The 14,653-nt window shown below is 47.3% G+C and overlaps 1 protein-coding gene across 3 annotated transcripts in view; it reads left to right on the plus strand.

Annotated features, from left to right (window-relative positions):
• The first annotated feature begins 3,180 nt into the window (after positions 1 to 3,180).
• The window catches only part of PPP1R1A (protein phosphatase 1 regulatory inhibitor subunit 1A), a 92,018-nt gene continuing 80,545 nt past the window's right edge, over positions 3,181 to 14,653 (plus strand). For all 3 annotated transcript variants that reach the window (XR_014788075.1, XR_014788076.1, XM_084836519.1), the window contains exon 1: positions 3,181 to 3,422. Coding sequence is in view for 1 of the 3 variants with exons in the window: in XM_084836519.1 (XP_084692645.1) it covers positions 3,342 to 3,422 (81 nt within the window). In the remaining 2 variants the exon portion in view is untranslated. The remainder of the gene's footprint in view (positions 3,423 to 14,653) is intronic.

The following is a 14,653-nucleotide window of genomic DNA, read 5'->3' on the forward strand; positions in this document are numbered from 1 at the left end:
CATGGTCAGAGGTCAGGAATTCAGGGAGTTGTAGTCCAAAACATCTGGAGGGCACCAGGTTGGGGAAGACTGTGCTACACTGAGCATGCTAATCACTCGATGGCTGCAACATCAAGTTCTCCAGTAACACTTGCATGCAGTGTAATGGCACTAAAGTACCGTTGAGTTCAGTTGGACCGGCCTGCAACCTTACCTGTTCTTCTCTGGAAAATGGAATCTCAACAGGCTGGTTGCCAGATGCATGTTCTCCTTGAGGTGACTGCAGCCTCAAGGGTGAATAGGGCATTCCTGACCCAGCACCACCAGCAGAATGTTCCTATCACCCCACATCACCTCAAATACCATGGAGTCAGTACACACATTCAATGATGGCTCATTGAGCATACAGCAGGGGTGGTCAGAAGGTAGCTCTCCAGATGTTTTAGACTTCAGCTCCTGACATTCTTGACCAGTGGCCCTGCTGGCAGGGGCTTTGGGGAGCTGAAGAAGAAAACATCTAGAGATCTACCTTCTGACCACCCCTGGTCAGAAGGCAGTGTAAAGTGCAATTATGTGTAAAGGAAGCAAGAGATGAACGTGCATGCCAAAAAAAAGATAGCCCCACATTTGCTCTCAGTTCAGCTTCTCTCAATGCTATCCTATATTTTCTGTGTGTTTGCCTTTGTGCACAGCTGGTATGGTTGGGGTGTGTGTGTGAGAGAGACAGAGAGGCAGGGGGGTAGGGTTGTTCTATGGTCTCTGCGTCTTTCCCAAGTGTGTGTATCAGTCTGTTATATTTTTTTCTTCCAGCCCCTGTTTCTGCTATGCTGCGCCCTTTCGGGACATGTGAATCTGCTGCAAGTTTGGTGTTTATGCGGGCGATTCTTCACCATATCTGTGCATTGTCTACTTCCCATTGAGACTGAGCGTTGGGTTTTGCATGCAACTTATCCATGCAAGGTATGTTTGTCTCGATCTCATATTCTTAGTGATCCTTGCTCCAGATTCTATATCTACATAAAAAATACTTCCCCCAGGCTTGGTAAACTTGTGATCCTAAAAATAGCTAGCCAGTGGGCAGAACCAAGGAGCAGTTTTGCTCTGGCTATGGGTGGAGTCTGGCAAGTCAAGGGGTGAAGTCCCAATTTTTGTTGGGTCCAGGGTTGTGACCCAATGGATTCTGATATGCCAGGGGTGAGGTAGTTGGTAGATGTTGTCTTATTATCAGTGAGCAGAACCCACGAGGTCAAGGTGTGTTGCCAATACCATTTATTATTTATTTATTTGATTTCTATCAAAAAATGGCACTCAAGGCAAACAATTTAAAATAGATTAAAACAATAAAACACAGTAAAATACAACAAAACCATAACAATTACAGAATAAAACAGGATCCAAACCAACAGACCCACTTACAGGCCAAAGGCCTTCTTGAATAAAGTGGTCTTTGCTTGCTGGCAGAAGGACAGAAGAGAGAGGGAGTGAACCTAGCCTCCCCTGGGAGGGAGTTCCACAGCCTGGGAGCAGCCACTGAAAAGGCCCTCTCTCATGTCACCACCAAACGTACCTCTGATGGTGACAGTCTTGAAAGAAGGACCTCTTCAGAAGATCTTAAGGACTGGGCAGGCTAATATGGGAGAAGGTGGTCTTTTAGGTAGCCTGAAAGAGGCAGTGTGGTGTATCTGCTAGAGTGTTGGAATGGGACTGGGGAGGCTTGAGTTCAAGTCCCCAGTCAGCCATCACTGGGTGACCTTGGGCCAGACACTGACTCTCAGCCTAACCTACCTCACGGGGTTATTGTTAGGATAAAATGAAGAGGAGGATCATGTATGCTGCCTTGGGCTCCTTGTAAGAAAAGGTGCAATATAAATGTAACCAATAAATAATAATAATTTTAAAAAGTGGCTCAGAATACCCGGTTGACAACACAGTCCTAGACATGCCTACTCAAAAGTTATAGAATCATACAATAGTAGGGCTGGAAGGGGCCTATAAGACCATCGAGTCCAACCCCCTGCTCAATGCAGGAATCTAAGTCAAAGCATCCTTGACAGATGCTTTGACTTAGCTTCATAATGCCTCCAGTGTGGGAGAGCCCACCACCGCCCTAGGTAATGGGTTCCATTGTTGTATTGCTCTAACAGTCAGGACGTTTTTCCTGATGTTCAGCCGGAATCTGGCTTCCTGTAACTTGAGCCCATTATTCCATGTCCTGCATTCTGGGATGATCGAGAAGAGATCCTGGGCTTCCTTCCTGTGACAACCTTCCAAGTACTTGAAGAGTGCTATCGTATCTCCTTTCAGTCTTCTCTTCTCAAGGCTAAGCATGCCCAGTTCTTTCAGTCTCTCCTCATAGGGCTTTGTTTCCAGTCCGCTGATCATCTTTGTTGCCCTCCTCTGAACCCACTCCAGTTTGTCTGCATCCTTCTTAAAGTGTGGTGCCCAGAACTGGACACAGTACTCCAGATGAGGCCTAACCACTGTGGAGTAGAGGGGAACTAGCACTTCACGTGATTTGGAAGCGATGCTTCTATTAATGGAGCCCCAAATAGCATTTGCCTTTTTTGCAGCCTCATCACGTCGTTGGCTCATATTCCGTTTGTGAGCCACAATAATCCAAGATCCTTCTCGCTTGTAGTATTGTTGAGCCAGGTATCCCCTATCTTGTCACTGTGCATTTGGTTTCTTTCCCCTCGGTGGAGAACTTGGCATTTATCCCGATTAAATGTCATTCTGTTGTTTTCAGCCCAGCGCTCCAGCCCATCAAGATCATTTTGAATTTTGTTTCTGTCTCCCGGGGTATTAGCTATCCTGCCCCATTTTGTGTCATCTGCAAATTTGATATTTAATTCCAACAGGGCTTACTCCCAAGTAAGCGGGTACAGGATTATTCGACAAGACACCTGATCTCGTACCCGAAGCTTCCCAGAAAGCACTTTAAGGGCAAGAGGAGGAGGAGGAGACGACCTGGGGGTGGTTGGCGCGTCTGCGTTGTTCTCGCCAAGAGCTGCCTCTTGGTCGGGCGCCTCTCGGGATGTTAGCACGGGCGACCCCCTTCCAGATCTTGCGCGCCCGCGCGCGGCATTCCCCGGCGCCGTGCGTGCGCGTCGGAGGGAGTGGGGGGAAGAGCCGGCGCGCCCGCGCAGCCAATCGCAGCGCCTCTGGCGCGGAGGGCGTCTGGGAGGGGGCGAGCGAGAGCGCGCGCGCGCGCTGGGTGCGGGGAGAGCGGCAGGGCGCTCGCGGGCTGGACGGAGGAACCTGGGAGGAGGGAGAGCAGGACGCCGAGCTGCAGCGAGCCACCCGGCGCGGCTGACCAGGAGGCGCCGCGGGAGCTCCTGCCCGCTTCTTGGACGCTCCGGGCCATGGAGCCCAATAGTCCCCGCAAGATCCAGTTCACGGTGCCGCTACTGGAGCCTCATCTCGACCCGGAGGCGGCGGAGCAGGTGGGTGGCGGCGGCGGCGGAGCTTTGTTCGGGGATGTTCTCTCCCGCTCCCACCCCCGTCGGAGTTGGAGAGGCGATCGCGCCCAGCCCGGGCTGAGCCCCGGCACCTGTTCTCCAGCTTCCCTGGGCTTTTAAAAAAATTTAAAAAAATACTCGCGTGGGAGCCCCCCGAGCCGAGGCATTTTGCTGTGGATCAAGCCCTCTTTCTCCTCCGCCGCCCCGCTGACTCCAGCAGGGTTGACTGCCAGGGAAGTGTGCTTAGGACATGCTTCTGGGCATGTACAGAATACCTTCCTCCGTTGAATCACCGCCACACGACTAGATTTATAAAGGGGGCTTTCTCCGGGCTGAGCGTGTGCGACCTCGGGCGGTTTTTCAGCCCCGGCGCTTCTCGAAACTCCGCCCGCCCACTTGCCGAGCTTTTTTCCTCATGGCTTGGATCGAGGAGAAGTGCGGGGGGGGGGGGATACGTTTCTCTTGGATCTGGGCACCCATCACCTTCGGGATGAGAGTGAGACCTTCTTTGGCCAAGAGATTTTCCCCAAGAAGAGAGCCTCTCCCTGGGGCTAGTCATGAACTGGGTGTACTCTAAAGCTTGGCCATTCTCTTCCTGGTCTGCTGCTCCCACTCTTCTGATGAGCCCAGATCCACAGAGAAAGGTGGCACACGGCGCTGTGTTTTACAGTGGGTCACGCATGACCTGGGCTCTTGTGGGGCTCCGCCTGGATGGGGACTGGGTGGAGGGCTTAGGCGGTCGTCACTTGTGGGTGCGTTATTTTGGCACGCCTGTCATTCAGTTACATGTAGGTCATCTCAGAAATCCGGAGTGCTGGAGGGAGCGGGTCAGTTTGGGGGGCCTTGCAAGGAGCTTGTTTGGGGCACCCTGTTGTTCTTGGGGCTTGCGTTGTGGGTCCTTGTGTCTTGAGGTGCTCTGGGGTGATAGGAAACTGGGGTTCTCTGGGGAAGCTGCATAGCCATTGCTTCTCAGGGTGCTTTGCCTGCAGGCAGTGACATTTTATGACAGCAGACTTGCGTAGTTAGAGGCTAGTTTGTTAGCCGTAGTGGCTTCCCAGTGTTGTAGCATGGATGCCGGTGGATGACTGAGTGCCGTTTTATTGGGAGGGTGCTGAAAAATGAGGCATGCTGTGCAGATTCCATCAGGAGAGAGAGAGAGAGAGAGAGAGCAGTGTAGGTCTGGGATCTGTCAAGGTTTGCTGTGGGAGAAAGTGTGTCATGGAAAGTATATGGAGAGGCTGTAAAACACAGTGTTCAGGGCAAAGGAGGGCAAGGCTCCTGTGACTTTACTGCTGAAATTCCCTCTTCTGCACAACTATGAAAAGTGTTCAGGGCCCTGGTCCTCTGTGCTGTCAAACCTGGGGCTGCTTTTCCTTTGCTCATGTGCCTTTCATAGTAGTTTTCTCTGAAGACATAGAAAGTGATCATACTTGTTTCCCTGCCATGAAAAGCTTCACCGGCCGACATCTGCAGATGCAGCTACTGTTAAGAATCCATAATTGCTTTTTTTCTGGTTAGCTGGCAACCCTGTCTCCCACTGGAAGCTCCTTGGGATACGTACACCACTGTGATGGATGTTGAGCAGGTAAGGTGCTCAACCTTACAAAAGTTAATTACAAAATTATGTTTCTCTACATTCTTTGCAGGAGATTTCCCCAATCTGGTGCCCTCCAGATGCATTGGTCTGCAATTCTCATCATCCCCAGCCAGCATGCACCTGGCTGGAGGTGCTGGGAATGGTAGTTCATCACATCTGGAGGCCACCAATTTGGGAAAGGATGTTGTACAGCACCTAACACCTTACTGATACTGAGTGTTAAGTATAAAGGACTGCAATATGCGTTGTGGAGTTGTGTTTGGGTAGCTAGAAAGTACAAGACTGACTGATCTGTGGTTTGTAGGAGAATAATCGTTGTATGGGGAGGAGGCGCAAACAGCCCAACCCAGTAAGCATTTCAGGTGGCTGCTTGTGACAGCAGAAGTCCAGGAAATTAGGGAGAAATCCTTCAGGAACTAGGGTCTAGGTGCAACACAGTCTTTCGTTGGGACAACATGGTCTGAGATGGATTGGGGTTAATATTCTCACTCACAACCCCCTTCTTCTACCCCATACTTTTACTTATATGAAAGTTGCTTCCAAACAGTGGATGTGTCCCTTCACTTGGCTGTTGGCTCCATTCACTTGTGTGGATCAAGGAATGGGAGTTACACTGGAATGACTCCTGGGAAGACAATACACTCAGACAGCCCCAGTGCTGCATACAAGAAGTGTGGGACGAGCAAGGGGCTGGCAAAACTAATTTGCATAGGGCCGTAAAACAGAGGTGTTACTAGGCACTTAAAAGATTGGGGGGTCAGGCCCTTAGGACGCAAATCTGCACAAAGTCTGTATATGTTAATTTATATCTGTGTATGCAAATTTAGAAACAATTCTTGGGTTTTATTTAAATTGCACCGGAGGCAGCCAATTTCATTTCTCATCCAAATAATCCCAAATAAATTCAGTTAATTTGCACCCTGCCCCAGATCATCCCAAGCCAATGGAAAAAGTTTTGTCTAAGCTTAATTAGCATGCAAGGGAGATTGGGGGCAATGTTGCAGCATGTGAAGAGGGGAGAATTAACCCTCCCGCCCAGCTGCAACCCCCCTTGAACATTGCCTCTTGTATGACAATTAAGCTTAGAAAACACTCTTTCCATTGGCATCAGTTGACACGCATGGCCCTGGGAAATTGATTTGGGGCCCTGGGAAATAGATTTGAGGCTGGGCCCCTGTGCGCCCAGGCCTATCAACACTTCTGCCATAAAGTAGCTTGAACCTTCACTGGGAACGATTTGATTTCTTTTCTGTGTAAGGGTTGAGTTTATATTGTGATGCTATGTCCAAAATGAAGACGATCAGCCTTGGGAGGCTATTGCACCTCTCCTCTTCACCTCGCAAAGCCAAGTCAGTGGCAACAATAATCATTGGAAGTTTATTTCCACCACTTCTCCTACAGATGGGGAAGGTGTCACTAAGGCAGCCTTCCTCAACCTGGTGCCTTCCAAATGCCTTGGACCTCATTTCCCATCAACCCCAACTAGCATGGGCAATGGTTGGGGATAATGGGAGTTGTAGTCTAGAACAACTGGAGGGCGCCAGGTTGGGGAAAGCTGTGCTAAAGAGAGTTTTGAAGAGAGTCCAGCAAATGGATGACCCTGTATAATGACAGGCCAAATCTGCCACATGCTTTTCATTTCATTCATTATATTTCTATACCGCCCCATAGCCAAAGCTTTCTGGGCTGTTCACAAAAATTAAAAATCATTAAAATACATTATATAAAATATAAAACTATTCATGTAATAACATAGAACCAATAATACACACAACGACAACATATATCTTCTATCTTCTGGAAATCAAAGCCCCTTGAGCTAGAGCCTGATCTGGATGCCATTGTTGTTCAAATGAATTCTTCCTGGAGCCATCAGGTCTCCTATGGGCAAGGCATATTGTAGATCTTTGTTTGCACATAGAGGGTCCTAGGTTTAGCCCTTGGCATCTTGAAGACTGAGAAGCCAGTCTGGGAAAGATAACTGGAGATCCACTGTCACCTGGTGTAGACCAGGCATGGAGAACTACAGAGCCCATCTTCCCTGACCATTGGCCATGCTGACTGGGGCTGATGGGAAGTGGAATCCAACAACATCTGGAAGGCCATCTGTTCCCCACTCCTAGTGTAGGCAATATTGGGCTTGATAGCCCTTACTGGCCTGCCTTGGTCAAAGGCAGCTTTGGTTGACCTTGCTGCTGTACACAGGGCTTGGTGCCCTCCACCTGGTTTACTTTCTTTCCATGCTGCTTGTCCTGTGGAAAGCCTGATGGCTGGACCTGTGACAGCCCCCAGTCTGTCTGGCTTTGCACAATGGCTGACTCCAATCCCTGACCTTCGGGTCACCATGACTCCTCACCCACCCCCATCTGCAGTTGCCTGGTTCACTTATTTATTCGTTACATTTATACCCTGCCTTTCCTCCAAGGAGCCCAAGGCAGTCTCCATTTCACCCGCACAACAACCCTGTAACTAGGTAAGGCTGAATGACTGCCCCAAAGTTGTCTCTCTGGATGGATAAGGAGACTTGGCTCTCAGTTGATGGCATTGGTCTTGCTGCCTTGGCCTGTTTTCGCTTTCGATGACATCCCCGGACATCCACATTTGCTGGAAATGTGGGGTCGCTGCTTGATTACTCAGTGCTTGGTGACTCACATGTAAATGTATTAACTGACTCCCTCGAAATGGCAAGTGATCTGTGATGCCACACTTGCACTTGATCCTGCAGTCATCAGGTGATGGCCCGCATGCATGCATGAACTGGCGCATAGGGATTTAAGTGGTGGTTGAAGCTAGCTGACTTGAATTCTCAGGTGACTTTATTGGCATTTATAAAGTATTCAAGTGCTGCAAAAAACAATGGGTGCATTTATTTATTTTATAGCCCACCCTATCCACATGAGTGATGCCACCATTTTTTTCATTTAAAACTGCTATGCCCATGTAAAGATATTGTACTATTGCAGTTCAAGCATAAAAGCCCAGGGAATACAATAAATATAGAATTTTAATATGGTTTATATATTGGAATATCCTAGATATAGGGGAATGGGAAAATACGATGAAATAAGTAGTAGTGAGATCAGCCCAGATGTTCCAGCATCAAGTGTAAAGGGGGTAGGTTGCCAGAGCCCTGTCCCTTCCAAAAATTAGCGTTCCTGCTCATTTGGGGGCTTGCCCCTGGAAGGGCTATATCACGTTGCAGAAGCGGTAGGGTCTGCTTGTGGACTGGGACCAGCAGGGCTGGCTGTGCATGGAAGGCCCCAATTGGTTACTGCCCATAGTGCATAAAGAAGGGACAGAACCATTAAAGGTGACTGCAGAGGAATGGGGAAAGAGGGTAGGTCTCATCCTGCCCAGGGTTATCCACAGTGCTTGAATGGGGGGGGGGGGCACAAAGGAAGCCTGGTCACCTTCACCTTACCTTTTGTACTAGCGCCATTTTTAAAGCCTGCTGTGGGGGCATGGGTTGGCTGAAATTGGAGTCAATGGGTTGGGCTTTTAGATTTCATCAGCTGCCCCCCTACCCCCATAACTCAAGCACCAGTTATCCAGATCCCACCAACAAGGGGCAAACCTCTCATTATGTCTGTTTGTGATTGATCTGGTGGCCACATACCACAGTGTTTTCTGTATTATGCAATTACTTTTTCTTCTTCCTGGAATTGAGCTGTTTTTCCTCATTGCTTTTTTTAACGGAGAACCATGTACAGTCTTGATTTGGGGCATGCTAGTAGAAAGTGTCTGGCCTACATCCAGTCAATCAATGTAACCGAATTTCTAGCAAGTTTTAACTGTCATGGCTTATCACCAAGGACGTTTAACTGTCATAGCCTGGGAAGCAGTGGGAAAACACAGGAGGATTCTGGTTGGAAGAAGACGTCTTCTGGATCCCCCATAAAATTCTGTGAATGAGGTAGAATGATGGTGCTATAAAAGCTTTGTCTGGAAGCACTTTCAGTCCAGGAGGGGTTGCACCTGGCATACTAGCTGTAGCTGTTGAAAAGTGTCCTGTGCCACTGATTCACTTGAGCATTGAAAGTCTGGGTTGGATCGAACAACATTCCCAAGCTTTATAGGGAGTGCAACACATAGGTAGAACAAACCAGACACCACCTTCCAAGTTAGAGGAACCACCTATCACCAGTTCCATCTTGTCTGGATTGAGCCTCAATTTATTGGCCCTTGTCCAGTCCATTACTGATTCAACACATCTACTGCCTCACTTGAATCAGATGAAAAAGGGAAAGAGTTCTGTGTGTGTCACCACCCTGATGACACCTACCTCCAAATCCCTAGCTGACTTTGCTGGGGTTTCATGATGAACTGCATGGGAGATGAAATATAACCCTGCAGAACACCATAGCACAAGTTTATAGGAACATAGGAAGCTGCCTTATACTATGTCAGACCCTTGGTCCACCTAGCCCAGTATTGTCTGCACTGACTGGCAGCAGCTCCCCAGAGTTTCAGGCAGAAGTCGTTCCCAGCCTTGTCTGGGTCTGCCAGGAATTGAATCTTGGCCCTTCTGCATGCAAAGCAGGTGTTCTCCCACTGTGCTAGGCATTAATACGGCACTGCAGTTGTTTTGAAAGCTTCTAGGCCATCCTGGACAATTAGCAGTGTCATACTCCCACTGTCCTCTTTCTGACATAGCTCATCTATCAAGATGACCAAGGCATTTTCCAGGACAGAAACCAGATTGGAATGGATCCAGATAATCAGTGTTGCCCAAGGATGTCTGGAGTTGCATGACATTACCCACTTGAGCCCAGAAATCCATGCACAGGATGTTTCTCCAGCTGAATAGGCAGGAGGGGCAGCTAAGTAGGTTTTCTTTGGCTAAAAGGAATGTTATTGCCCTGCAAAGATCTCTGTGCCCTTCCATTTATGCAAAATGAGCAAATCAGGAAAAAAAATACAGGTCATAGATTTCAGGTTTTTTGGTGCATAATTTTTCCTAATTTTATCTGAAAGTGTGCACACCCCTAAATGAAGGATACTTGTTCGTGCCCTCTAGGAAACCAGATTCAATTCGGGCAGGGAGCAATGGCGCTTCCAGAATGAGGACACCCAACTGTTGCAAAATAACTGGCAGCCCCTTCCTTGGGTCTGGAATAGCAGGGAAGATCATATTTCAGGGCTATGCAATATCCTGGGAATGAAAGGGCAAGGGGCACAGTGGAAAGGGTTTCTAGGCGTTGTAAACATATTGACCAGCTGCAGCAAAAAAAGCGACGGTTTTAAAGGGAGAGGGGAGTTAGATGAGTGTATCTCATTAACCAGGCCATTTGAACCAAGGGTTTTATACACTCCCATCAGAGAGAGCATTTTTATCTACGATGAACCACGTAAGTGCCAGGAATGAACAATGGCTGTGGCAGCGTTAGTCAATGTAGCGAGGCATGAGCAGAAGAAAAACTAACATGACAAGCAGACCTGATGAGGTCACTGACATAGCAGGCTCTGCTGCTTATCTTCATCTTTCTTTGGCTGCTTATCTTCATCTTTCTTTGGCTGCAAAAGAAATAAAGCTGCCTTCAGTAAAAAAGAAAAAAAGATGAATTAGGCACATCTCATGCTGATTCACCTTTTCTTTTTTTACTGGATCTCCAGTATGTACTGAACCTCAGATCTAGGGTTGTTGCAAATGGTGGAGGTGGTGTTATTACCTTCCCTGGGAACTTCTAGGCCTCTTTTTTGAATTTTCAGCCATTGCTATTTAAAAAAATAAAAATAAAGCAAGTTTCTAGCCCTTATGGGTCATATTTGGGGGGAATGGGATGTGAAGGTCATATTCTACCTAACTGCTCAGTAAGCAATAAACCTACTCCAGACCTTCCGGTGCTCTGGCCAATTAATGCAAAATGCTGGAATGACTGACAGGCACTTGGCAAAACTAATGTATTAAAATAATTCAAACTTGTATATTTGATTTAAGCACAGATACTTAGATAACCAAATTATAAAATGTCATATGCAATATGGCTTGAACAGTTTACAGTGTTTTCCCCATCCTTTCAGCCTCCTCCACCATCACCCCTTGCAAAACCCTTTCTGTTAATCATTTTGTTCCTCCTTCTCTAAAGGCGGAATCCAATGCTTGTTTAGACAGAAAAAAGTCCTACAATTCCCAGCATGCCCCCAGCCAGCATGGGAATTGTAGGACTTTTTTCTGTCTAAACATGCATTGGATTGGGGCCTAAGTTGTTTGTTTTTAGCCTTTTTTTTTTCACAAGATGCCAGTGATATCCACACCAAGGCTCACTGTTCAAAGTGTGGTTAAGTACCAATGAATGTAGGAAGTTGCCTTATATTGAGACAGGACATTGGTCCACCCCAGCTCAATATGTGGCAGTGGCTCTCCACGGTTTCAGAAAGGAGGCTTTTTGCCAGCCCTATTTGAAGATGCCAGGGATTGAACCTGGTGAAAATGTGGTTATTTGTCCCAGTGGGTGAGAAGGTTTAACCAGAGATTCCCTGAGACTATTTACAGATGCAATACATTTGAAAGGTTTATTTAAATCATGGCAGAGAAATAGGTTTATGAGATAAAGGCAAAATCCACAAGAAATCAGAGGAAAATAAATGAATTTTAGAGAAAATACTATGCAATGGTTAAATGAAAAGTACAGTGTCAAACAACTTGGATGAAAGCTTAACGTGACTCTTACAAGGCTTACAACATGCAAAATCAGCTAAAGTTAGCCCTGTATAAAAGCCTGCATTGGCTCCTAATCTTCCACCAGTCTCCTAGTTAAAGTTACTACATTGCCAGCTGTATAGCGATTTGGCCGAAAGATTGGGGAAGGCAGTCTTATAGCTACTTATCCCAAGCAGAGGAGACCTGCTCGTGTGGTCCTAGGTGGTAGTTCCAGGGTTCAGGATGGAATCCAAACTGAACACCAGTCCAGGTAGGTACATGAAAAAGTAAAATGTGTAAAAGAAAAAAAAAAGCAGTAAAGTCTTAGCCTCTCCAGAAAATAAAATAAAGGAAATAAAACAAAAACCTAGGAAACCTAGATTTTCACAAGCCAAAAACCAAGCCCAGGAAAAAGCCAGTTCTGTGCAAAAATCGCAAGGAAAAGTTCTGATAAGGGAGGAGTAAAATTTCCCTGAAGAAGTAGCAAGGTTAGTCAGAACTGTGCAAAAGGTTAGTGGGGAAAACTCAGCACAGAAAAACCTAGCCCACTGTAAAATTATTGCAGGCAAAGAGAATTAAACGTACAAGCAAAGCTTCCATCTCACTGTGTTCAAAAAAGAGAGAGAGATGTTTCAGCACACACAAGGCATGGGGGTGGGAGGAGGAACTCACACGTGTGTGAAAAAGAGAGCTGAAGCTAAGATGGGGTCCTGTGAAGAAGTGAGACTTTTCTCTGTTCCCCAAAACCTCTTCCTGCTCTCTGATTGGTTCTGTCCCTGTGTCTCTCCCCCCACTCCCGGTATAACTAAACATGTGATTCTCTATTGGTAGATGGCAGATGAGGGTGTGTGGAGCTCATTATACAACTTTTCTTTACCACCCAGAAACAACCTCCCTTTGTCTTGGGGCAACTGACATGGTCCTAAGGTCTTATCAGTCTACACTCTGGGCACAACGCCATTGACAGTATCCAACTTTGTACCTTCCCAATACTGGTCCGTTGTCTCATTGCTTGGCCAAGGCCTGGTCACCATAGCAACCATTTCTGTCTCTTCCCTAATTTCAGAATCCAGAGGTTCAGGCCAAGAGACATTTCTCAAGAAAGGTCGGCCTGCTTTATGAATTAAGCCATGAGCCAGGCTCTTCCCTTGACCATAATTTCTCCTCCATTTCATCTCCTATAGCCTTCTGTCCCCAATACACCTGAACACACCCACCCACCCTCAAACAGAAGCAAAATTGTGCCTGGGACCTTTTTGCATGCAGTAGATGTGCTCTACCTCTGAGCTACGGTCCTTCCCCTTGCTGGAGCAAGATACTTGCAACTAAGTTTAAGTCCCACTTTTTTCAATAGAATTTAGTCCTATCTAACTTGGGTTGGATGATGCTTTAGGATGTGTGTGTGTTCTGTTTCAAATTAACTTATGAAGGACTCTCCAGTGCATTTCTGACCATGCTGGCTAAGAAGAATGAGAGTTGTAGACCAAGTTACCTGGAGGGCCCCGGGCTGGGGAAGGCAGTTCTAGAGTCTAGAGAAGAGCCAGGCTGTGTTCCGTATCCAGAACAGTTCCATCCAATGTCAAAAGCACATAAAATATCTCTTTGCCACATCCTCTGCCAAGCCATAGGCCTTTGAAAGCTGTCTCTGTGCCATTCGTGGCCTGTGTTGTTTCTGCTAGAGCTTCATGAGGGGGAGTAGCAGAGTTGTTGACAGGAACCCGAGGAGCGAGAGAGAGAAAGTTAAGTTAGGACAGAATGAAACCCCACTGGGCTCACCTTCGTTTCCCAACATTGTTGCGACTGTGTCCAGAGCACCAAGGGAAGCAATATCACATCTGCTTGAATACATCCCCTGTTCGCATCCCCCTCTCCAGCTGGTTTTGGCACTGACTGGGTGTGGGGCATTGGCCTTTGTAGCAGGAGTTGGGGGGGGGGGGGTAATGATAGCATGCTGAGCCCCTCTGCCCTTCCTAGCGCATTTTGTTTGCTCTGCATCTTGTTGAGCTAGGAAGGGCATCTGAATGTCTCCGAGGGATGTGCTGCAAACAGCTGAGCTCATCATTATCCCATTGCACTCAGGAAGCTCCTGCTGGTGGTTTCTTTTGGTTAGATGATTCTGTGCGCGGTTTGATGTTTGTTTGTGTTTGTGTTTTGTCCTTAAAAGAGCAGGGGACCTTGAGGGGAGGGCCAGCAGGGCTTAATCTGAGCCAAGGGTCACCAGGGTTTAGCCCCAGAACGTATTTCAGAGCAAAGGTTCCATTCTTCTGGCACATGTGATGTGATTGTGGAAAAAGGGTGCACCTGAACATGTGCAGAGTCCTTTGCCATAATAATAACCCAGTAAACACAACCAGCCCTCCATCTAGGATTATTGTAGAGGTCTCTCGGGGATTTTACTATGTATCACGTAGCCTTAGTGGTTTGAGGCTTAGTACCTCTCATTTTTATAAATCAAGCCCCAACACATAGCTCCTGGCATCTGGAAAAATCCATATATTTTTTCCCATTTTCCTTCCATTATGGGGGCTTGCACACCTTACCCTCCCAGGTCTAGAAGTGTGTACACATCCTCCCTCCCTGATGTTAAACAGCTTTTTATATATAGAACTTGACACATCCAGAGCGGGAAAATCCCCAAGTTGCCTAAGAAGTAGAAATATTTGGGAAAGCCTGAGATGTCACTGGGAATGTAGGCAGAAAACAGGAGCAGCTCTCACATTAGCTACTGAAATCTTTCTCCACATGCATCCTGTGAAAGCCACCTGAAGTCTATTTTGGGGGGTTCCCAAACCTCTGGTAGCTGAGGCAACACTACTCCCCCCCCAGCCCCAAATTAAAAAAAGTAGGCACATTTCACTTACACCAGAAAGGATTTACTCTTTAAGAGTGCATAGTAATTACCTGCTCTCAGAAGAGCCCACCCTCTTTGTTTCTGCATGAGTTATTGATAGGAACATAGGAAGCGGCCTTATACTGATG

Source organism: Heloderma suspectum, chromosome 2, assembly GCF_057233095.1.
Source record: "Heloderma suspectum isolate Gila_16-S chromosome 2, 16-S_ref, whole genome shotgun sequence".
NCBI classification, from domain to species: Eukaryota; Metazoa; Chordata; class Lepidosauria; order Squamata; family Helodermatidae; genus Heloderma; species Heloderma suspectum.